General features: G+C 42.4%; 1 protein-coding gene across 4 annotated transcripts in view; it reads left to right on the plus strand.

Moving 5' to 3' along the window:
* Positions 1–23,870, plus strand: part of PSME4 (proteasome activator subunit 4) — a 218,513-nt gene that overhangs the window by 29,477 nt on the left and 165,166 nt on the right. For all 4 annotated transcript variants that reach the window (XM_073339167.2, XM_073339165.2, XM_073339166.2 and 1 more), the window contains exons 4-6: positions 5,536–5,580; positions 8,417–8,566; positions 23,652–23,715. In XM_073339167.2, the coding sequence (XP_073195268.2) occupies positions 5,536–5,580; positions 8,417–8,566; positions 23,652–23,715 (259 nt within the window). The remainder of the gene's footprint in view (positions 1–5,535; positions 5,581–8,416; positions 8,567–23,651; positions 23,716–23,870) is intronic.

Genomic DNA, 23,870 nt, shown 5'->3' on the forward strand with positions numbered 1-23,870 from the left:
AGTCTGTTTTTCCTTTGCTGTGTGAAAAACCCACACAATAAATGGGGAGAGAAAATTTGGAGGGATGGGGGGCTGTAAAAGCACAAAAATTGGAAGGAGGATTCCAAATGGAGGTGATATATCAACCTTTGCTTTTAATTGACTAGATCTGAAGTTTATGGTATCCCGTTTACTATGCAGTGCGATGTGTTCTCATATGGTGTTTTTGCAACATTGTTGAAATTTTCAAATTTGAGTGAATTCCTTCTGCTGTATATGAAGGGATAATTATTTAAATATTGCCAGGATCATTTAAATACTTTCTACCTTTAGAGTTACTCTTATACTATATTTGTTGATAGAACTGTTGTTTTCCATGTCATGTTTTACATCTTTCTTTTTTACATTCAGTTCATATCGACCAGGCTTGTCTTCACCTAAAACATTTGTGCTTAATGTTTTACATAGGTGGTAAGGATAATGTTTTTTTGTTCAGCTCTGGCCGATGTGTTATCTTCTGCATGTTCTGTTAGACTGTAACACATGTCACACAGGTGTAACTTTCTGCATAAATAATTGTATTGGAAATCCAATGTTAACATTACACCACTATTTATGAGAATGTCGCACTGTATTTAAACCTTTCTAATTGTGGAAAAATATACTGTGTGTGATGTGGCTGAGAAAAATGGCTATCTGCTAATTATTTTAACCAACAAACATCAAAGGGAACAACACAAGGTGATTTTAATGTTTGAATAATTATTACTTGGAATATGGACAAAATGTATATTTACATAGCTTTAGAAATGCATGTCTCTTAAATGAATTTAACTTTACTACAAAACATTGAAGTTTGTGGAAAGTGGTTGAGAGCAAGGACAGTGGTACCAGAAACCACATTAAGGAGAAAAATAAAGTAGAAAAGGCAGTATGAAACAAATGCGCCGAGCAGCCTGACAGTTTTGGCTTCTCCGGATTTTTGTCAGTGAAAATTATTTTTTAAAACAGGTTATGAAAATGTAGCAGAAATTTGTACTTACATAAGTATAAAATACAATAACCTTCAGAAAGAAATTTTAGTACTGCACTATTTATTCTGAGGAATCATAGAAATATAGGACTGGAAGGGACATTGATAGGCAGGCAGCAGTCATCTCTGGCAGAAGCCCCTATCCCCATTACCCTGCTGCAGGGTAGAGGCCCCACTCTCCCCCTGGGGCAGGTGAAGAATGGGGAGGGCCTGGGGGGCTCCGTGAGCTGCACTTTAACTGTTAAAGAGCCGCATGCGGCCTGTGAGTTGCAGTTTGGCCACTCTTGGGTTAGACGATGGAGATTTCACAGCCTCCCTAGGTAATTTGTTCTAGTAGTTAACTACCCTTACAGTTAGGAAGTTTTTTCTAATATCTTACCTAAATCCACTTTGCTGCAATTTAAGCCCATTACTTCTTGTCAGGTCCTCAGTGGATAAGGAGAAGAATTTATCACCCTCCATTTTATAACCTTTTACATACTTAAAGACTTATGTTCCCCCTCAATCTTCTTTTCTCCAGACTAAACAAACCCCAGGTTTTTCAATCTCTCCTTGTAGGTCATGTTTTCTAGACATTAAGTCATTTTTGTTGCTCTCCTCTGGACTTTCTCCAATTGTCCACATATTTCCTGAAGTGTGGTGCTGAGAACTGGACGCAGTACTCCCCTTGAAACCTTATCAGTGCTCAGTAGAGTGGAGTAATTACTACTTGAGTCTTGCTTACAACACCCTGCTAATACATCCAAGAATGGACATTGCCTTTTTTTTTTTTTTTTTTTTGGCAATAATATTATATTGTTAACTCATTTACTTTGTGATTCACTATAGCCCCCAGATCCTTTTCTGCAGTACTCCTTCCTAGGTAGTCACTTCCCATTTTATATTTGTGTAATTGATTGTTCCTTTCTAAGTGTAGTACTTTGCATTTATCCTTATTGAATTTCATCTTGTTTATTTCAGACCATTTCTCCAGTTTGTCAAGATCATTTTGAATTCTAACCCCTAAAGCACTTGCAATCCCTCCCATCTTGGTATTGTCTGCAAACTTTATAAGTATACTCTCTATCCCATTATCCAAATCATTTATGAAAATATTGAATAGAACTGGACCCAGAACAGATCCCTGTAGGACCCCATTCAACATGCGCTTCCAGCCTGACTCTGAACTATTGATAACTACTCTTTGAGTACTGTTGTCAAACCATTTGTGCACCCACCTTATAGTAGGTTCATCTAGGCTATATTTCCCTACTTCACAGTGTATTTCACTATTTTTTGATAATTAGTGAAATATAGACAATAGTATCAAGCTTTAAACTAATTCCTTTTATTTTTAAACAAATGTACACTCAATCTTGAAAGAGTACACAAAAATTAGATATTATAGGTTCGAGAGATCATATATCCTTTTCCACATAAAGAAAATAAACCCTACAGTACTTAAAACATGTCCAGGGATAGAGCTTTACCTGGCTCTTTTTTTTAAAGGTAGGTACATTACGAGACTGCTAATAATAAGCAAGTCTCCACTTTTTGTAATGAAGAAGGAGAGAAGGACTGGTTTAAAAAAAATCAAAGAAAGTTTAGTAGGATTTAAAAAATGATCATGGATTTAAATGGGTAATATCCACAGTTAACTTTATATGGGATATTTATAAAAGATATAAATCCTCATGCTTTAGGACATCAGCCAACTATTAAGAGATACTAACAAGAAACTTCCCCATGAAAAGAAAAGGAGTACTTGTGGCACCTTAGAGACTAACCAATTTATTTGAGCATAAGCTTTTGTGAGCTACAGCTCATTTCACAAAAGCTTATGCTCAAATAAATTGGTTAGTCTCTAAGGTGCCACAAGTATTCCTTTTCTTTTTGCGAATACAGACTAACACGGCTGCTGCTCTGTTCCCCATGAAGTTATTCCTTAAGTCTTCGTTACAGAGACTTTGCCCTGGTGTCCATTATACAGTTATGTTGAAGTACGGCGGCTTATGTTGACCTAACTATGTCAGTTTACACACTACAGCCTTGCTCTCGCTGATGTAAGTGGCCTACTACACCGACGTAATTCAACCTCCATGAAGGGCGTAGGGCTTATGTTGATATAGTTAGGGCAATGCAGTGTCTGTGTAGACACTGTGTTATTACATTAGCTGTTGGCTGCTTTTTAATCAATTTTATGGCTCCATGCTGCAGTTGTGAAATTGACAAGAAAGTTCTCCCCGCTCCCAGCCAGACTGCTGCCTTCTGCCCAGGCTTCCCGCTCCGAGCCGGGCTGCCTAGGCAAGCTGCTACCCAGTCTCCCTGCTTGAAGCCAGGCTGTTCCTGGCGTCCTGGCTCCCTGCCAGGAGCCCAGCTGCATCGAGGCTTCCACCTCCCTTCTCCCTGTTGGGAGCCTGGGTGGCTGCCCTGCCCTTGGCAGGGAGGCGAGATTCTGGGTGGCTGCAGGGGAGGGAGTAGGGAACCTAGAGTGAGGATGCACACCACTGATTGAAGGAGGGTAGTGTGGACATGGACCACCGCAGTAATTACTAGATTTGGTCGACTTAAGTTTTCAATGTAGACATGCCCTTTAGCACCTTTCTCTGCAGTATTTGGTACTGGTCTGGGGTGTTGGCAGGTTACTGGACTAGCTAGGCCATAGGTTTGATCCATAGTGGCAGTTTTTTAATGTATTTGATGCTTTCTGTCCTGGATCATATTTAGTGTTACAGCTGCATACAAAAATCTGCTAGCCTGGTAAATATGAATATTGTAAACAGTTCTCCATCACAGTCTGTAAGGAATCTAAATAAACATTGAGAAACAAACACAAGCCACTAGTCAGAGGCTCGAGGCAGAGTTTGTGTCTAGTTTTGGTCCCCCCACTACAGAAGGGATGTGGACAAATTGGAGAGAGTCCAGCAGAGGGCAATGAAAAAGATTAGGGGGCTGGGGCACATGACTTATGAGGGGAGGCTGAGGGAACTGGGGTTATTTAGTCTGCGGAAGACAAGAGTGAGGAGGGAATTGATAGCAGCCTTCAATTACCTGAAGGGGGGTTCCAAAGAGGATGGAGCTATGTTGTTCTCCGTGGTGGCAGATGACAGAACAAGAAGCAATGGTCTCAAGTTGAAGGGGGGAGGTCTAGGTTGGATATTAGAAAACATTATTCACTAGGAGGGTGGTGAAGCACTGGAATGGGTTACCTAGGGAGGTGGTGGAATCTCCATCCTTAAAGGTTTTTAAGGCCCTGCTTGACAAAACCCTGGCTGGGATGATTTAGTTGGTGTTGGTCCTGCTTTGAGCAGGGGGTTGGACTAGATGACCTCCTGAGGTCTCTTCCAACCCTAAAATTCTATGATTCTATGAAAAAGTGTTTTATCCATTTTATATTCTTTTCTGTGAGTTTAAGTGGAGTCTTATTTCCTTTCTGTGGGACTTGTCAGATGTACAGTATAGTGTTTACATGGAGAGCACAGAAGGTATTTTAGCTGGATATCTGAACTTTTACTGGACACTGATCTCTTTATCCTGAGCAAGGCTCCACTTTTATCTCTTATTTTTTGGAATCGTGAGGGTAGGCATACAGTATTTGTTTTACTTTTAAGTAGTGGGTAAACTACATGTACAGTACAATGATGTTCTGAGTTCATAGAATATTTTTATTCAGAGAATGGCCTCTGACCAAAATGCAATCTAGCAACTGTCTACTATTGTATTTACTGAAATTAAATGTTAATTACAAAGCCATGTAAAAAGTAAAAACAGATTGCCTGTCATAGTGCCATTGATACATAATTCTCCCTTCCTCATCTTTTTGAAAGCATTTACTATTTTGCTTCAATTTAAAAAAACAGTTTGACAGAATTAGATGTTACACGTGTGAAGAAGCTTCATGTGAAAATTGCTATTAAAAACAGTCATTGTTACTCTGATAAAAACAATGTTACCCATAGCTAGGAAAACTTGTTCAGTCAGCTGTTGCTAAGTGTCAGGGAAGCTGTAGAAATAACTAGTGAGTTACAGTTAATTCATTTCTTTTGTTTGGTTAGGGATGTATACAAATGCATTAGATTCGATTATGCATAAACAAAAACCAAATCTAAAAAAATAGTTAAGGATTTGGAGTCTGAAAGGTACTGAAATATACTGCCCTTCATCTATCTTAAAACTTAACACTCTTATTGTGTGATTTTTTTTTCTATTATAGTTTCAAGTATCCATAAAAACTGTGTTGATTCTGCTTGTTAGTCCATAATAGAATGCAAGATATTATTCTTTAATGTGGTACTAGTTTTTCACTCTGATTGAAGTACAGTGAATACTAGAGAGGAATAAGGAGTAGAATCAGAAATTAAAGCAGTTTTAATCCTTGTGATTAGGTCTGTATGGAACAGAAGGATTAGCCATTGCATGTACACAGATGGTGTCTAATTGCATCAATACCATCTTAGATTTTAAACAATCATAAACTGACTATTGTAATTACATTAGTCTATTTCAAGTACAGCTTCTAATTTTCTTTTTCATTTTTGTTTCAGTTCTGTAGAAAGCGTTCTAAAAACACTTGTGAAAAGTTGTCGACCGTAAGTTCTTAACTATTTTCTAATCTTTCTGAAGCACATGCCTTTAGTATTTTTTTTCTGGAACGTGTTGGGTGCTTGGGGGTACTTTATACTGTCTGTGCTATTTTTTTTAAAAGTGTAAGCTTTCTGATCCCCCCCCTCTCTTTCCAGCATAACATTTAGCATTTATAGTTGAAGTTCCAAAGTTGAATTATATTTGGTACTTTATATTTGATAAAAGCCTTTGTTCTAGTGAAAAATCATTTGCTAATATTTTCTGTACAAGGCTCCTGTTTTATGGAACTAATTTTATTTCATCATTTTAAACCCATATGATACACTTTTTTTTTTTTATTTGAACTGAAGTGATGCAAATACATCAAGTTTCTATTATTTCTTCTCTGGAAATATTGTTTAACTTAATCTTTCAAGTGTGTGTTATCTGCTTAACAGAAATAAGCTTAATAAATTCTTGCTTCCCTAGTCCTGCTATCCTGAAAGTTGACACCATAATGGAAAGGTCTGATGCTTTCCTTGATACAATTTAGAGTAATCTTTTAAGTTAGAGGTTAAAAGACCTATTTTTGGGTCTACTTATGGAAGGGAGTGGGGCAGATGGGAGGAGGAAAAAGAGTGTAAAACGTTGTTTTTATAAATTTTGGAGTCCTTATTAATAATTTTTCTACAGCTCTTGCCTCAAATGTATCAATTTGAGTGATCTTTTACCTTTAAGAGAGATTTTTTAGTGTCCTCAACCACATGTATGAGCCGATGATTCCTGTGGTATGTTTTTATAGTAACATGTTTAAAGTGAAATCAAAAGGGCAATAACTAAGGGTAGCACTCTGCACAATGTTGTGTGTGTTTTTAAAAATACACTCTTTTCTTCTAAGCTGAAACTTTAATTGAAAACCAATAAAAAGTTAAGTAGAAAGCCACATAGCTTTTTTTTTTTTTTTTTTTTTTTAGCCAGGATATTATAAAATAGATCCTAAACCAATCTTTGTAATCTGTAACCATGATTTTGTCTTTTCCATATCACCTCAGTCATATCCACTACCCACAGTGTATATGTCCTCACCCTGGTCTAGAGTTTTATATAGTGCTCTGTACTAATTGACTTATAGGAGTCTGGGATATACAAGGAATGCAGTTGAGAGGTCTGGTAGCTCTTTTCTGGCCTACGTGAAATATTGATATTCATTGTCCACTTTCATGTGAGCAGGTGATCCACATTATAAAACCATTGCCACATCTGGCATCTGTTAAGTATTATTGGCAGAGACACCAAGGTTTGAATGGCTACCTAGAGGTAATCACCCCAAGTTGGTGTTGAGAAGCGTTGGCAGGGTGAGGGAATTCTGCACTGACGCTGGTTGTGCAGTGCCATTTTTTTTGGATAAATGAAGGAATTTGGCTTTTAGGGTTGACAATCTAAGTTTCCTCTAAGCTGTGCAGCTGCACAGCTGCCTATTAAGCCCCACGCAGGGGTTCAGGGTTGCGACGGGGAGAGGCGCTCCTCCCCGCCAGCCCCAGCAGGTACCTGCCCTGGACTTGCCACTCCCAGGGGAGAGGAGCCCCTCCCTCAGCCCGTCCCAGCCCCACTGGAGCTGCCACGGCTGGGGAGAGATGCCTCTCACCAAGCCCCGAGCTGCTGTGGCGAGAGAGGGCGGGGGGGGAATCCTCCTCACTGCAGTCCCGGGACAGCCTGTACCCCAAACCCCTCATCCCTAGCCCCATCCCAGAGCCCGCAGCCCCCTGCATCCCAACACTGTGCCCCAGCTCTGAGCCCCTGCCCACACCCCAAATCTCTAATCCCCGGCCCAACCACAGAGCCCCCCCCCCCCCGCACGCCAACCCTCTGCCCCAACCCTGAGCCCCCTCCCACACCCTGAACCCCTTATCTCCAGCCCCACCCCAGAGCCTGCACCCCCAGCCAGAGCCGTCATCCCCTGAACCCTCTGCCCCAGCCCTGAGCCCTGTCCCACACTCCGAACCTCTCGGCCCCACCCCCACCGCATGAATTTTGTTATGTGCACCAATATGAAGGTGATGTGTCACACATCACTTCCATATTGGTGAATATAACAAAATTCATTCCGCACATGAAAATAAAAAATTAGAGGGAACATTGCTGACAATTTAACATCTTTTATTAGCATCAAATTTACATTCAATGTATAATGCATGTTTTTAGTTCAAAATTAAAATGGGAAATTTGATTTAACTTCTGGAAACTCTTTACTCTAAATTTTGCATGGGTGAGGTTGCAGGAATTGGTGGCATGGCTTTTAAGTAGCCATATTTTATTGCAGTAGCTTTTTTATATAAACTAATGCCTCTTCTGACTATGGAACAAATTCTAAACACTAATTTTACATGAGAAAGCAGCTCCTTCTTAAAAAAGTTCCATATTTGTTATAGGGCTATTCTAGTCTTCCAGATGCACTTTATTAGGAGGAATCAGAACATTAGCTCTACTTCCATTAAGATTGGTCTTTAATGTAAATATCCGTTATTTGATCTCACAGAATCTTTACATTGAAGTGGTTCTGTATCATGAGGATTTTTTTAGTTGTAATAAGAGTAAGAAATTGTATTACAGTTGCACACTTTGTGGAAATGATCCATATTTCCAGTCATCTCATCCTTCAGACTTTTTTTATTTTTTTTTAATTTTTTTTGGAGGCTGAGTGAGGCTGAGGATTTATTGGGTTACTGGTCTGATTCTTATCTCTTTCTTTCTAACAATATGGCCCTTACACCATAACATCTCAGTGCACAATTTAGCTGTAAAATTTAAATTCATGGCAAAAATAAATAAATGAAGTGAAAATTAAGACTTCCCCTTTTTTAGGTATTTTCCAGAAAATGCCTCCACGGAGATGCTAGATGAATGGCGGCCTTTAATGTGCCCATTTGATGTTACCATGCAAAAGGCCATCACCTATTTTGAATTATTTCTACCCACTTCCCTTCCTCCAGAACTTCACCATAAAGGTTTTAAGTAAGTATATCTCAAAATGTTAAAGTTATTTTTGTTCTTTGTTGGGTAATACCACATTACATGGCCAAGGCATTGCCTGTTAATTGGTGGTTTATGAAGTTGCGCATCATGCAAATAGATTCATATATCGGTTCTGATAAATATGTATATCTGGTACTCATGTCTTTTGAAATTGCATTGTAATGAACATCATTCTAGGAGTGCATCTAACAGTTGTAATTTTGCTGCTTCAAAACAGTTCTTAGAATAGTTGAAAATTGTAAGCCTTTGACTTCTAGGGCAGGGAAGTAGGAGCTACCTTTGTTGTAGAACACGAGCTGTTACTTATGTTTCCAACCATCCATTTCTTTCTCCATAAGAAAAATGGGAAGAGCTCCCCAGGGTCACTGCTCTGTCCTTTCAACTCTTCCTTCATTACACTGCATGCTTCTTGGTATTTTGTTACCATTATTTAAAAAAAAAAAAAAAAAGTTCTTTTAACTAAAAAAAAAAAATGCCTTTTTCTGAATTTACATGAAATATACAACTTTAACATTTCTAGTGATGTACCTTGTTTGGCAAGGCTACAGGCTTCGGTGATGTTGGCCCCCAAAGGGAGTAGAACTTTTAGTGAACCAGGGTCAAGTGTTCTCAGTGGGCATCAAGACTTTGCACTAGTGCTAACTGCTTTAACGTAGACTGTGCCAGGTCTGTGCTTTAGCACTCTCTCATTATCGAGCTGCACTGTTAAGTCAATGAAATGCATGTCCTCACTGCATCAAATGAATACATTACTGGGGTTGGACACTGAATTGAAGTCTTCACTGTAGAGTACAGATTTTTGGCCAGCCTTTAGTGGCCATTATTTGACCACTGTGGCCTTACATGGTCGTCTTTTGACTCCTGGGCACGGACTCTTCATGACTAGTTATGCAGTTCCACTTAGCATTGATGCTGGTAACTCAGGCTGAGAGTTCTTGGATTACTTGTGCAGCCTGACGATCCCTTATCAGCACATTGCTTGAAGTGTATTCAAGTTCATCTTGCATCATGCCAGTTGAAGCTTGGTTCTGTTGCAGAATCCCCGTGGAGTTCTCTGAGCAACGGGGTGTGCTGACTGTCACCATCTAGATCTGTACTCCAGGCCTTAATGTGTGAGGAAATTGTGTATGTACTGAAGCTCCCAAGGCATTCTGTGTGACTTAACTTGGGTGTATCTGGATTTGATGCCTACTGTAGCACCAACAATGAAGAGTCCTTGTGGCACCTTAAAGATGATAAATTTATTTGAGCATAAGCTTTCGTGGGCTAAAACTCACTTAATCAGATGCATGGAGTGAAAAATACAGTAAGCAGAATATATATTATAGCACATGAAAAGATGGGAGTTGCCTTACTAAGTGGGAGGTCAGAGCTAACAAGCCAATTCAGTTAAGGTGGAAGTTGCCTATTCTCAACAGCTGACAAGAAGGGGAGGGAAAATTACTTTTTGTAGTGACCCATCCACTCCCAGTCTTTATTTGGGCCTAATTTGATGGTGTCCAATTTGCAAATTAATTCCAGTTCTGCAGTTTCTCATTAGAGTCTGTTTTTGAAGTTTTTTCGTTGAAGAATTGCCACTTTTAAGTCGTTATTGAGTGTCCAGGGAGATTGAAGTGTTCATCTACTGGTTTTTGAATATTACAATTCTTGATGGCTGATTTGTGTCCATTTATTCTTTTGCGTAGAGACTGTCTGGTTTGGCCAATGTACATGGCAGAGGGGCATTGCTGGCACATGATGTTTTTATGGAGACGTTTTAGTTGGGGGCTGTAGGTGACTGACCTAAATAGGGAGGGAGGGTGCGTGCTGTCCAAGGACCCTAAGCTATTTTAGCTTTCCCTATGAATACTGAAATTAGTTCCACTGACGCCTGTACTTATCAGGTGTCTGAGTGGCTTACTGCATTTGAAACTGCCCATAGACACTTACGCGGTGGGTGCTGCAGGGGAAAAAATGGGGAAAAAGGGGGGAAAATGGTGGGTGCTGAGCATCCACCGGCAGCCCCCCTACGAGCTCTTCCCCCTCCCCCCAGCTCCTCCGACCTACAGCAATCCATTGTTTGTTCGTGTTTGGGAGGCTTGAAGGGGGTGGAGGGAGGAGTGAGGACGTGGCAGAACTGGGCAGGAAGAGGTGGGGTGGAGGGGGTGAAGAGGCACGATGGGGTCTTGGGGGAAGGGATGGAATGGGGGTGGGGCCTGGGACAGAGCAGGGGGTCGAGTGCCCCTCAGCGCTTTGGAAAGTCAGCACCTGTGAAATTGCCCATTAAAAAGTCTCTGGTTACGTGTGATATTAAGTTGGTCATTAGAAAACTGATGAAACCTCTTGAATTTCTTTGTTACATGGAAGCAGTGACTTCAGTGAGTTAGCTTGAGGTGTTACTGACTTCCACCCCACCCTGTTTTAAAAGGGTAGTGTGATGATATTTGGTTATCCTAAATTCTTCCCCAAAGTGGTGTTGGAGTTCTCCCTTAAACAGTCAGTCTTCCTGTCAACATTCTCCCCAAGACTGAAGGCACTTCCTGGGGAAACTGTTCTCCATGAACTTGATGTGAAAAAAAGAAAAGGAGTACTTGTGGCACCTTATAGACTAACACATTTATTTGATCATAAGCTTTGCATCCGATGAAGTGAGCTGTAGCTCACAAAAGCTTATGCTCAAATAAATGTGTTAGTCTCTAAGGTGCCACAAGTACTCCTTTTCTTTTTGCGGACACAGACTAACGTGGCTGCTACTCTGAAACCTGTTGATGTGAAAAGATTATCTGAAGTGGATAAGAGCTCACAGTACACACATGTGTCAAATTCATTCTGTGAAGAGAGCCATACTGCATTTTTTTATGGGGTCTGTGAACTGCACTTATGTTGTTCAGGGTCATACGCTACCCTCTATCCACAGGAGATCTCCTATTGATAACAATGGGCGTTTTGCATAAAGACTGAAGGAGAGTATGGCTCTTATGGAATAATAACTGAACTTCAATAACTGAACATTACTATTTTGTTTGAAATCGCTCAGTGGTGGTGGGAAATGAGGCAGAGCAATTTAGGTAATTTGCATGTGCGGTTACCCAACTTCTGAATACAGTTATGGTAATTTCACAAGTTAGGGGCACAGATATGTCTCTGATTATTTGATAAACTTGCTTTTAGTGACATCAGGTGTCACTGAAATGAATTGGATCTCAGAGCTGTTTCAGGCTGTCACTGGAAGTCTTATCTAAATGGCTGTTGGATTGCATATCCCATTGCTATTCCTTTTCAAGCCTACCACTTCAAGGTCCTATTGAAGCTGTTGCTCCAGCCAGCCTCTGAGCAGGTCTTGACCAGAAGAATATGCAGCACAGCCACCCCCCCCCTTTTTTTTTTTTTTAACTATTATTGTTATCCAGATGTATATTACCTTATTTTTCCAGACCTTGCTGATGTGGATCTCTGTAGATGACTCTGTGTTTACACCTATAGTGACATCCTTTGTTGTTGTTGAGCATCTAAAAGTATGCATCTACTGTAAGGCAGCTGCTGTTGAATAAGGGAATTTCTTGTAATTATTAGGACAATGTATACCTTCAGATCAGCGGCACTGCTATGGGTACCCGCATGGCCCCACAGTATGCCAACATTTTTATGGCTGATTTAGAACAACGCTTCCTCAGCTCTCGTCCCCTAAAGCCCCTACTCTACTTGCGCTATATTGATGACATCTTCATCATCTGGACCCATGGAAAAGAAGCCCTTGAGGAATTCCACCATGATTTCAACAATTTCCATCCCACCACCAACCTCAGCCTGGTCCAGTCCACACAAGAGATCCACTTCCTGGACACTACAGTGCTAATAAACAATGGCCACATAAACACCACCCTATACCGTAAACCTACTGACCGCTATTCCTACCTGCATGCCTCCAGCTTTCACCCTGACCACACCACACGATCCATCGTCTACAGCCAAGCTCTGCGATACAACCGCATTTGCTCCAACCCCTCAGACAGAGACAAACACCTACAAGATCTCTGTCAAGCTTTCTTACAACTACAATACCCACCTGCAGAAGTAAAGAAACAGATTGATAGAGCCAGAAGAGTTCCCAGAAGTTACCTGCTACAGGACAGGCCTAACAAAGAAAATAACAGAACGCCACTAGCCGTCACCTTCAGCCCCCAACTAAAACCCCTCCAACGCATTATTAAGGATCTACAACCTATCCTAAAGGATGACCCAACACTCTCACAAGTCTTGGGAGACAGGCCAGTCCTTGCCTACAGACAGCCCCGCAACCTGAAGCAAATACTCACCAACAACCACATACCACACAACAGAACCACTAACCCAGGAACTTATCCTTGCAACAAAGCCCGTTGCCAATTGTGCCCACATATCTATTCAGGGGACACCATCACAGGGCCTAATAACATCAGCCACACTATCAGAGGCTCGTTCACCTGCACATCCACCAATGTGATCTATGCCATCATGTGCCAGCAATGCCCCTCTGCCATGTACATTGGTCAAACTGGACAGTCTCTACGTAAAAGAATAAATGGACACAAATCAGATGTCAAGAATTATAACATTCATAAACCAGTCGGAGAACACTTCAATCTCTCTGGTCACGCAATCACAGACATGAAGGTCGCTATCTTAAAACAAAAAAACTTCAAATCCAGACTCCAGCGAGAAACTGCTGAATTGGAATTCATTTGCAAATTGGATACTATTAATTTAGGCTTAAATAGAGACTGGGAGTGGCTAAGTCATTATGCAAGGTAGCCTGTTTCCTCTTGTTTTTTCCTACCCCCCCCCCCCCAGATGTTCTGGTTTAACTTGGATTTAAACCTGGAGAATGGTCAGTTTAGATGAGCTATTACCAGCAGGAGAGTGAGTTTGTGTGTGTATGGGGGTGGGGGGGATGTGAGAAAACCTTGATCTATGCAGGAAATAGCCCGACTTGATTATGTAAAGAGTTGTCACTTTGGATGGGCTAGCACCAGCAGGAGAATGAATTTGTGGGGGGGGGTGGAGGGTGAGAAAACCTGGATTTGTGCTGGAAATGGCCCACCTGTTGATCACTTTAGATAAGCTATTACCAGCAGGACAGTGGGGTGGGAGGAGGTATTGTTTCATGATTTCTGTGTGTATATAAAGTCTGCTGCAGTTTCCACGGTAAACATCTGATGAAGTGAGCTGTAGCTCACGAAAGCTCATGCTCAAATAAATTGGTTAGTCTCTAAGGTGCCACAAGTACTCCTTTTCTTTTTGTAATTATTTCTTTCTGAAGGTGTTTTGTGTTATTGATCTCTGCTCAGCCACCTCAGAGTTGGATTTTTCAACTACCTTGTAAATTAAGTACACTTCAGTCATTTATTAATCTTACCATTTTTTTGATGAAAGCAGAGAATATTGGAAACACTAAGGTTAGCTAAGTTACAGCAACAGAGTTGGCATGCATTACTGCCTCTTGGAAGCCCGTGGTTTAAAATTTTATGTTATGGTAAAAAGAAAAGGAGTACTTGTGGCACCTTAGAGACTAACCAATTTATTTGAGCATAAGCTTTCGTGAGCTACAGCTCACTTCATCGGATGCATACTGTGGAAAGTGTAGAAGATCTTTTTATATGCACACAAAGCATGAAAAAATACCTCCTCCCACCCCACTCTCCTGCTGGTAATAGCTTATCTAAAGTGATCACTCTCCTTACAATGTGTATGATAATCAAGTTGGGCCATTTCCAGCACGAATCCAGGTTTTCTCACCACTTCCTGGACACTACAGTGCTAATAAACGATGGTCACATAAACACCACCCTATACCGGAAACCTACTGACTGCTATTCCTACCTACATGCCTCCAGCTTTCACCCTGACCACACCACACGATCCATCGTCTACAGCCAAGTTCTGCGATACAACCACATTTGCTCCAACCCCTCAGACAGAGACAAACACCTACAAGATCTCTATCAAGCATTCTTACAACTACAATACCACCTGCGGAAGTGAAGAAACAGATTGATAGAGCCAGAAGAGTTCCCAGAAGTCACCTACTACAGGACAGGCCTAACAAAGAAAATAACAGAATGCCACTAGCCATCACCTTCAGCCCCCAACTAAAACCCCTCCAACACATTATTAAGGATCTACAACCTATCCTGAAGGATGACCCAACACTCTCACAAATCTTGGGAGACAGGCCAGTCCTTGCCTACAGACAGCCCCCCAACCTGAAGCAAATACTCACCAGCAACCACATACCACACAACAGAACCACTAACCCAGGAACCTATCCTTGCAACAAAGCCCGTTGCCAACTGTGCCCACATTCAGGGGACACCATCACAGGGCCTAATAACATCAGCCACACCATCAGAGGCTCGTTCACCTGCACATCCACCAATGTGATATATGCCATCATGTGCCAGCAATGCCCCTCTACCATGTACATTGGTCAAACTGGACAGTCTCTACGTAAAGGAATAAATGGACACAAATCAGATGTCAAGAATTATAACATTCATAAACCAGTTGGAGAACACTTCAATCTCTCTGGTCATGCGATTACAGACATGAAAGTTGCTATATTACAACAAAAAAACCTTCAAATCCTGACTCCAGCGAGAAACTGTTGAATTGGAATTCATTTGCAAATTGGATGCAATTAACTTAGGCTTGAATAGAGACTGGGAGTGGCTAAGTAATTATGCAAGGTAGCCTATTTCCTCTTGTTTTTTCCTACCCCCCCCTCCTCAGACGTTCTTGTTAAACCCTGGATTTGTGCTGGAAATGGCCCACCTTGATTATCATACGCATTGTAAGGAGAGTGGTCACTTTGGATGGGCTATTACCAGCAGGAGAATGGGTTTGTGTGTGTGTGTGGGGGGGGGTGAGAGAACCTGGATTTGTGCTGGAAATGGCCCACCTTGATTATCATACACATTGTAAGGAGAGTGATCACTTTAGATAAGCTATTACCAGCAGGAGAGTGGGGTGGGAGGAGGTATTTTTTCATGCTTATTGTGTATATAAAAAGATCTTCTACACTTTCCACAGTATGCATCCGATGAAGTGAGCTGTAGCTCATGAAAGCTTATGCTCAAATAAATTGGTTAGTCTCTAAGGTGCCACAAGTACTCCTTTTCTTTTTGCGAATGCAGACTAACACGGCTATTACTCTGAAACCTATGTTATGGTAATTTTATGAGTCACATCATTACCTAGAGGCTTAGGGTAGGGATTAGTTATACTGTAAATGCTTTCAGAGAACAAGAATTACAGATAATTAGCTTTTTTTTTTTGAGTCACTTCCAAGCCTTCCAGTTCTCCTTACTCTTAAGTTTCCTTTCCTACTTCTTTGTCTCTCCTTCCTTTTCTCTCCTCCTTTCTGTCCTGGGCCATGTGCTGCTACCTGGGTCCCTCCTTCCCCTGCCCCAGCAGCAGCAAGAGTTTGGGTGTGGGAAGTGGCTCAGGGCTGGGGCAGGGGGTTGGGGTGCGGGAGGAGGTGAGGGCTCCAGGTGACGCTTACCTCAGTGGGCTCCCCAGAATGGTGATATGCTCCTAGGTGGAGGCATTGCCTGGCGGCTCCACGTGCTGCCTCCGCCTGCAGGCGCCACCCCCACAGCTCCCATTGGCTGGGAACCATGGCACTCGGAGCCAGGGCAGCACGCAGAGCCCCGCTGGCCGTGCCTCTGCCTAGGAGCCGAGGGACATATTGCCGCTTCTGGCAATCTCTATGGAGCCAGGAAGGGAGCCTGCCAGTCCCCCCTCTCTTCTCCCCCCACAGCAGCTGCAGGGGTCCTGATTCGTTTCTCCCCCCTCGCCTCCCCACAAGTACCCGTGGTGCCCCTGGGCCCCCCCTGCCCCAGAGCACCCAACATTTAGTCAGGGGTATATAGTACACGTCATGGACAGGTCATGGGACGTGAATTTTTGTTTACTGCCTGTGACATGTCCATGACTTTTACTAAAAATACCCGTGACGAAAACATAGCCTTAATTAAGTGACACCTATAATCTTTCTAATGAATACATGAACTATATGGTGGCTTCTCCAGTTCATATGTATTATAAGATGCACTCACTCACCTCATTAAACTTAACAAGCTGAATGAAGTGATTCCTTGGTAGTCAGTTAAAGGTATGGCAGTTACAAATTTGGGAAGCCTGAGGTAATGATCTGGCATCCATTGTGAAGAACTGGAGAGATGAAACAGATATAAATCTATGTGCATGTATTAAATGGGCTTGAGAAGAAGGATTTTATTACATTCACATTAATAAATTTACTGCAGCTCCCAAATAACCCCCACTTCTCCATCTCCATTCAATTTCCCAAACTCCAGGGGGTCACCACAGATCTTCCCAAACCCCACTGCTTCCTTCTCCAGCCTCCAACCCCAGAATGCCCAGGTCCCCTTTATGAAATCTCCCTTTGAACCTTGCCCCCGCCCTTTAAATATTCCTCCTCCACCATTGAGCCTCAGTGCCCAAGTACCCCATTAATCAGTCCCAGGAACTCCTCTCCTGTCCCCCAATAGATATTCCCTGGCTGGGGGGTATTGCAGAGTGAACCCACCCTGCACTTACCCCACGGCAGCAGCTCCTTCAGCTCCTGTCCTGCAGGACTAGCTGGGCTGAGCTCCAGGTGTTTTGACTGGATTGGAGGCTTGGGGGATGGTCAAGCCCCTGAGGGGGGCCAGGCGAGGCCCAGGTGGGATATTGCTGAGCGAGACCATCCTGCACTCACCCTGCTGCTGCTGCTGCTGCTTCTATCCCACTGGGCTGCCTGGGCTCAGGCACTCCCTCAATTTTGGTCTCTACCCCATCCCTGGTCATGTTGGAGGGGTGGCTGAGCCAAACCTAAGAAGTGCTGTGGACCCTGTGCACCAGGTTGCAATGCCCAGAGCAGGAGCCCAGCTAGCCCTGTGAGGCAGGAGCTGCTGCTGTGCATTAAGTTTTTCATTTTGTTTTTTTGTTTTGTTTTGTTGTTTTGCCTTTGCAAAAACTATGTGCGCCTCTAACAATTACCTCCCTTGTCTTATCTCCAGCACTCCTGTTAATACACCCCAGAACTATATAAGTCTCTTTCATAACTGCATCACATAGTTGGGTTATATTCAATTTGTGATCTATTATTAACTCCCTGATCTTTTTCAGCTGTCCTACCACCTAACCATTTGTTTCTCCTTTAGTAGTTGTGCCTTTGACTTTTCCTTTCTGAATGTAGTACTGTGACGCATGACCAGAAAGGGTTAAACATCCTGCAGGATGAATGACTCAAATTCAACCCTTAAAGAGTAATGGGAGATAATGTTTGTGTTTTTGTGTGTTTACATATCATAGACTCATAGAAGATTAGGATTGGAAGAGACCTCAGGAGGTCATCTAGTCCAACCCTCTGCTCAAAGCAAGACTAACGCCAACTAAATCATCCCAGCCAGGGCTTTGTCAAGCCAGGCCTTAAAAACCTCTAAGGATGGAGATTCCACCACCTCTCTAGGTACCCCATTCCAGTGCTTCACCACCCCGCTAGTGAAATAGTTTTTCCTAATATCCAACCTAGACCTCCCCCACTTCAACTTGAGACCATTGTTCCTTGTTCTGTCCTCTGCCACCACATGTATATGGGTAGTGGTCAACAATGTAATCAACAGTCCCTGTCTATGCTGTATTCTGTTAATTCAGCAATCAAAAGAACATCCTAGCATTTAAATGAACCGTAAACACGGAATATCGCTGCAGTCATCTCTTTTTGAAACGTATAGCCAGTCATCTGCGAATGGTGAAAAACAGGCAGTTGCCTTATGTTAATTTGTGTAGCTAAGTACTGGTGATGGTCCTACTTCAAAGGCTTTGTCTACACTGTGGAAAAACACCCCCCTGAGCCCTGCAAGTTTCAGTGCTGTAAAGTTGCAGCGTAGGCAGTGTGCCAGCGCTGGTAGCTATTCCCCTCGTGGAGGTGGGTGGTTGTTTGTTTTTTTTTAGCGCTGGGCAAGCTCTCTCCCAATGCTGGTGCCGCAACTACACAGCCATGTTAAAGCGCTGCTGCGGCAGCGCTTTAATGTTGCTAGTTGAAGACATGCCCAAAGTCGCCCTGGTCACCTATTGTAAGCCAAGGGACGCTGATGTGTCAAAGAAGGCTTGAAATTGTATAAAAGATCCATGGGTCCTGATCCTGTCATCTCAGATCTGCTTGAGGTTTCATGCAGGTGAAGCCTAAGCCATCAGGACTGAGATCCCAGTTCTAACTGGACCGCCCTGAAGATAAACATTGGACTATAACCTATGGACTAAATTTCTAAAAGAAGCTTTGTAGCTGCAAAGAGTTATCATCTCTGCTATGAATCTGAACCTCAAGAGTGGCTCATGTCTGTATGTATCTCTTTTGTATTTTAACAAATTTTAGTTTAGTTAATAAGAATTGGCTATAAGCATGTATTTGGTAAGATCTGGAATATTCATTAACCTGGGAGGTAATGTGTCCGACCTTTTGGAATTGGTAGAATCTTTTCTTTTGTATGGCGAATAAGATTTTCATTCATCTTCATCATTCTTGACTTCTGAGTAACCAGTCAGGTATAACAGAAGCTGTTTCGTAAATCTAAGTATTGAAATATCCACCAGCTTTGGGGATTGTCTGCCCCATTCTTTGCAGTCCATCCCAACTGAGTGATCTCAGCTGGCTCCCCCTACGCCTCCAGGCAAAAAAGTACTTTTTATTTATCTTCATTGAATTTCATCATATTGATTTCAGACCAATTCTCTAATTCGTCAAGGTTATTTTGAATTCTCATTCTGTCCTCTAAAGTGCTTGCAGCCCCTCCTGGTTTGATGTTCTCTTAAAATTTTATAAGCATACTCTCCACTCCATTCTCCAAGCATTAATGAAAATATTGTATAGTGACAGACCCTGCAGGACTTCACTAGATATGTTGAACTGTATCAGTGGAACAGTGAACTATTGATAACTACTCTTTGAATACAGTTTTCAACCAGTTGTGCAGCCATCTTACAGTACTTTCATCTAGAGACCATATTTCCTTCGTTTGTGTATGAGAAAGTCATGTGGGACTGTGTCAAAAGTCTTATAAAATCAAGATATATCACATCTGTTGCTTCTCCCTATCCACTAGGGCCAGTAACCCTGTCAAAGAAGGTTTCAGAGTAGCAGCCATGTTAGTCTGTATCCGCAAAAAGAAAAGGAGGACTTGTGGCACCTTAGAGACTAACAAATTTATTTGAGCATAAGCTTTTGTGAGCTACAGCTCCCTTCATCGGATGCATTCAGTGGAAAATACAGTGGGGAGATTTATAGACACAGAGAACATGAAACAATGGGTGTCACTATACACACTGTAATGAGAGTGATCACTTAAGGTGAGCTATTACCAGCAGGAGGGTGGGGGGAGGAACCTTTTGTAGTGATAATCAAGGTGGGCCATTTCCAGCAGTTGGTAAGAACATCTGAGGAACGGTGGGGGGAGGATAGTTTTACTTTGTGTAATGACCCATCCACTCCCAGTCTCTATTCAAGCCTAAGTTAATTGTAGTTTGCAAATTAATTCCAATTCAGCAGTCTCTCGTTGGAGTCTGTTTTTGAAGTTTTTTTGTTGAAGAATTGCAACTTTTAGGTCCGTAATCGAGTGACCAAAGAGATTGAAGTGTTCTCTGACTGGTTTTTGAATGTTATAATTCTTGATGTTTGATTTATGTCCATTTATTCTTTTACGTAGAGACTGTCCAGTTTGACCAATGTACATGGAAGAGGGGCATTGCTGGCACATGATGGCATATATCACATTGGTAGATGTGCAGGTGAACGAGCATCTGATAGTGTGGCTGATGTGATTAGGCCCTATGATGGTGTCCCCTGAATAGATATGTGGACACAGTTGGCAACGGGCTTTGTTGCAAGGATAGGTTCCTGGGTTAGTGGTTCTGTTGTGTGGTGTGTGGTTGCTAGTGAGTATTTGCTTCAGGTTGGGGGGCTGTCTGTAGGCAAGGACTGGCCTGTCTCCCAAGATCTGTGAGAGTGATGGGTCGTCCTTCAGAATAGGTTGTAGATCCTTGATGATGCGTTGGAGAGGTTTTAGTTGGGGGCTGAAGGTGATGGCTAGTGGCATTCTGTTATTTTCTTTGTTGGGCCTTTCCTGTAATAGGTGACTTCTGGGTACTCTTCTGGCTCTGTCAATCTGTTTCTTCACTTCAGCCGGTGGGTATTGTAGTTGTAAGACTGCTTGATAGAGATCTTGTAGGTGTTTGTCTCTGTCTGAGAGGTTGGAGCAAATGTGGTTGTATCGTAGAGCTTGGCTGTAGACAATGGATTGTGTGGTGTGCTCTGGATGAAAGCTGGAGGCATGTAGGTAGGAATAGCAGTCAGTAGGTTTCTAGTATTGGGTGGTGGTTATGTGACCATCGCTTATTCGCACTTAGTAGTGTCCAGGAAGTGTATCTCTTGTGTGAACTGGTCCAAACTGACGTTGATGGTGGGATGGAAATCGTTGAAATCATGGTGGAATTCCTCAAGGGCTTCTTTTCCATGGGTCCAGATGATGAAGATATGATCAATATAACGCAAGTAGAGTAGGGGCGTTAGGGGACGAGAGCTGAGGAAGCGTTTTTCTAAGGCAGCCATAAAAATGTTGGCATTCTGTGAGACCATGCGGGTACCCATAGCAGTGCCGCTGATTTGAAGGTATGCATTGTCCCCAAATGTAAAATAGTTATGGGTAAGGACAAAGTCACAAAGTTCAGCCACCAGGTTAGCCGTGACATTATCGGGGATAGTGTTCCTGATGGCTTGTAGTCCATCTTTGTGTGGAATATTGGTGTAAAGGGCTTCTACATCCATAGTGGCCAGGATGGTGTTTTCAGGAAGATCACCAATGGATTGTAGTTTCCTCAAGAAGTCAGTGGTGTCTCGAAGATAGCTGGGAGTGCTGGTAGCATAGAGCCTGAGGAGGGAGTCCACATAGCCAGACAATCCTGCTGTCAGGGTGCCAATGCCTGAGATGATGAGGCGTCCAGGATTTCCAGGTTTATGGATCTTGGGTAGCAGATAGAATACCCCAGTTCGGGGTTCCAGGGGTGTGTCTGTGCGGATTTGTTCTTGTACTTTTTCAGGGAGTTTCTTGAGCAAATGGTGTAGTTTCTTTTGGTAACCCTCAGTGGGATCAGAGGGTAATGGCTTGTAGAAACTGGTGTTGGAGAGCTGCCTAGCAGCCTCTTGTTCATATTCCGACCTATTCATGATGATGACAGCACCTCCTTTGTCAGCCTTTTTGATTATGATGTCAGAGTTGTTTCTGAGGCTGTGGATGGCATTGTGTTCTGCACGGCTGAGGTTATGGGGCAAGTGATGCTGCTTTTCCACAATTTCAGCCTATGCACGTCGGCGGAAGCACTCCATGTAGAAGTCCAGTTTGTTGTTTCGACCTTCAGGAGGAGTCCACCCAGAATCCTTCTTTTTGTAATGTTGGTAGGAAGGACTCTGTGGGTTAGTATGTTGTTCAGAGGTGTGTTGGAAATATTCTTTGAGTCGGAGGCGTCAAAAATAGGATTCTAGGTCACCACAGAACTGTATCATGTTCGTGGGGGTGGAGGGGTGGAAGGAGAGGCCCCGAGATAGGACAGATTCTTCTGCTGGGCTAAGAGTATAGTTGGATAGATTAACAATATTGCTGGGTGGGTTAAGGGAACCACTGTTGTGGCCCCTTTTGGCTGAATTGGAATTAATTTGCAAACTGGATACAATTAACTTAGGCTTGAATGGAGACTGGGAGTGGATGGGTCATTACACAATGTAAAACTGTCTCTCCCCCCCCACCCCCCCACTGTTCCTCAGACGTTCTTATCAACTGCTGGAAATGGCCCACCTTGATTATCACTACAAAAGGTCCCCCCCCTTCCCCCCCGCGCTCTCCTGCTGGTAATAGCTCACCTTAAGTGATCACTCTCGTTACAGTGTGTATGGTAACACCCATTGTTTCATGTTCTCTGTGTATATAAATCTCCCCACTGTATTTTCCACTGAATGCATCTGATGAAGTGAGCTGTAGCTCACGAAAGCTTATGCTCAAATAAATTTGTTAGTCTCTAAGGTGCCACAAGTACTCCTTTTCTTTTTGTCAAAGAAGGAAAGTTCTTGTTCTTGACACATCTGTGTTGACTATTACTTATCACTGTCTTATCCTCTAGGTGCTTACAAATTGATTGATAATTATTTCAGTATGTTTCCAAGTACTGAGAGTAGATTGACTGGTCTCTAATTCCCCAGCTCTTCCTTTTCCCCCTTTTTTAGAGATAAGCAGTATATTTGCACTTCTCCAGTTGTCTGGGACCTCACCCATCCCTATGAATTCCCAAAAATAATCTCTAGCAGTTTCAGGATTGCTTCAGCTAGTTCCTTAAATACCCTGGGATGTTTTTCATCAGCCCTGCTGATTTAAATACTTCTAATTTAATTGGGCTTGTGGAGAACTTAAAGGAGAGAATTAGAAAGCCTTCAGTAAAATGAAGGAATAAATAAGAGTTTAGGTGGAGGAATGGTGAAGCTTGTTTCCCAAGCTCTGAAAGAATTTGGGATCAAGTCTGATGCCTATCATTAGTCTTGGACAATAGGGAAAAATGTTAGACATTAGAGTAGGAGGGTGATACAAACTACGTGCGATGGGTTCTTACTAGTGAGTATGCCAGTTGAGATGAAAATTAAGACAGAACAAGGAACTGGTGAGACTGAGATAAGTAGAAGGAAGTGAAATACAGATTTAAATTATTAACATAAAACTTTTACTAAACTTTACATTTAAAAGTTGGCCAGAAATGACAAGGTGGTAAAGGAGGGAGGAGGAAAGAATTCCAAGGACTGAAGCTTGGGATGAAAGAAGTAGTGGTAGGACAGTGACCATAGCCAGTCAGTAAGGGGGAAAAAAATACTTGGATTAGTGAAAGTGAGACCAGGAGAAAAGGTGCCTGAAACTGCCTAGTAGAGTGGAGATGAAATGTGTGCCTGATGATGGAGGAGAGATTGGTGCCGTGCTGAAATGACTGGCTTGATTTCATTTTCTTGCAGGCTTTGGTTTGATGAATTTATAGGCCTCTGGTTTTCAGTTCAGAATCTTCCACAATGGGAGGGGGTGAGTATTTACTTTTCCTAATCCTGTAGAATAGCACTATATAAATAGAGTGAAAACGTACTTGTAAATAAACCTGAAATATTTCATAGAATCATCATAGAATACCAGGGTTGGAAGAGACCTCAGGAGGTCATCTAGTCCAACCCCCTGCTCAA

Source organism: Lepidochelys kempii, chromosome 3, assembly GCF_965140285.1.
Source record: "Lepidochelys kempii isolate rLepKem1 chromosome 3, rLepKem1.hap1, whole genome shotgun sequence".
In the NCBI taxonomy this organism is placed as follows: Eukaryota; Metazoa; Chordata; order Testudines; family Cheloniidae; genus Lepidochelys; species Lepidochelys kempii.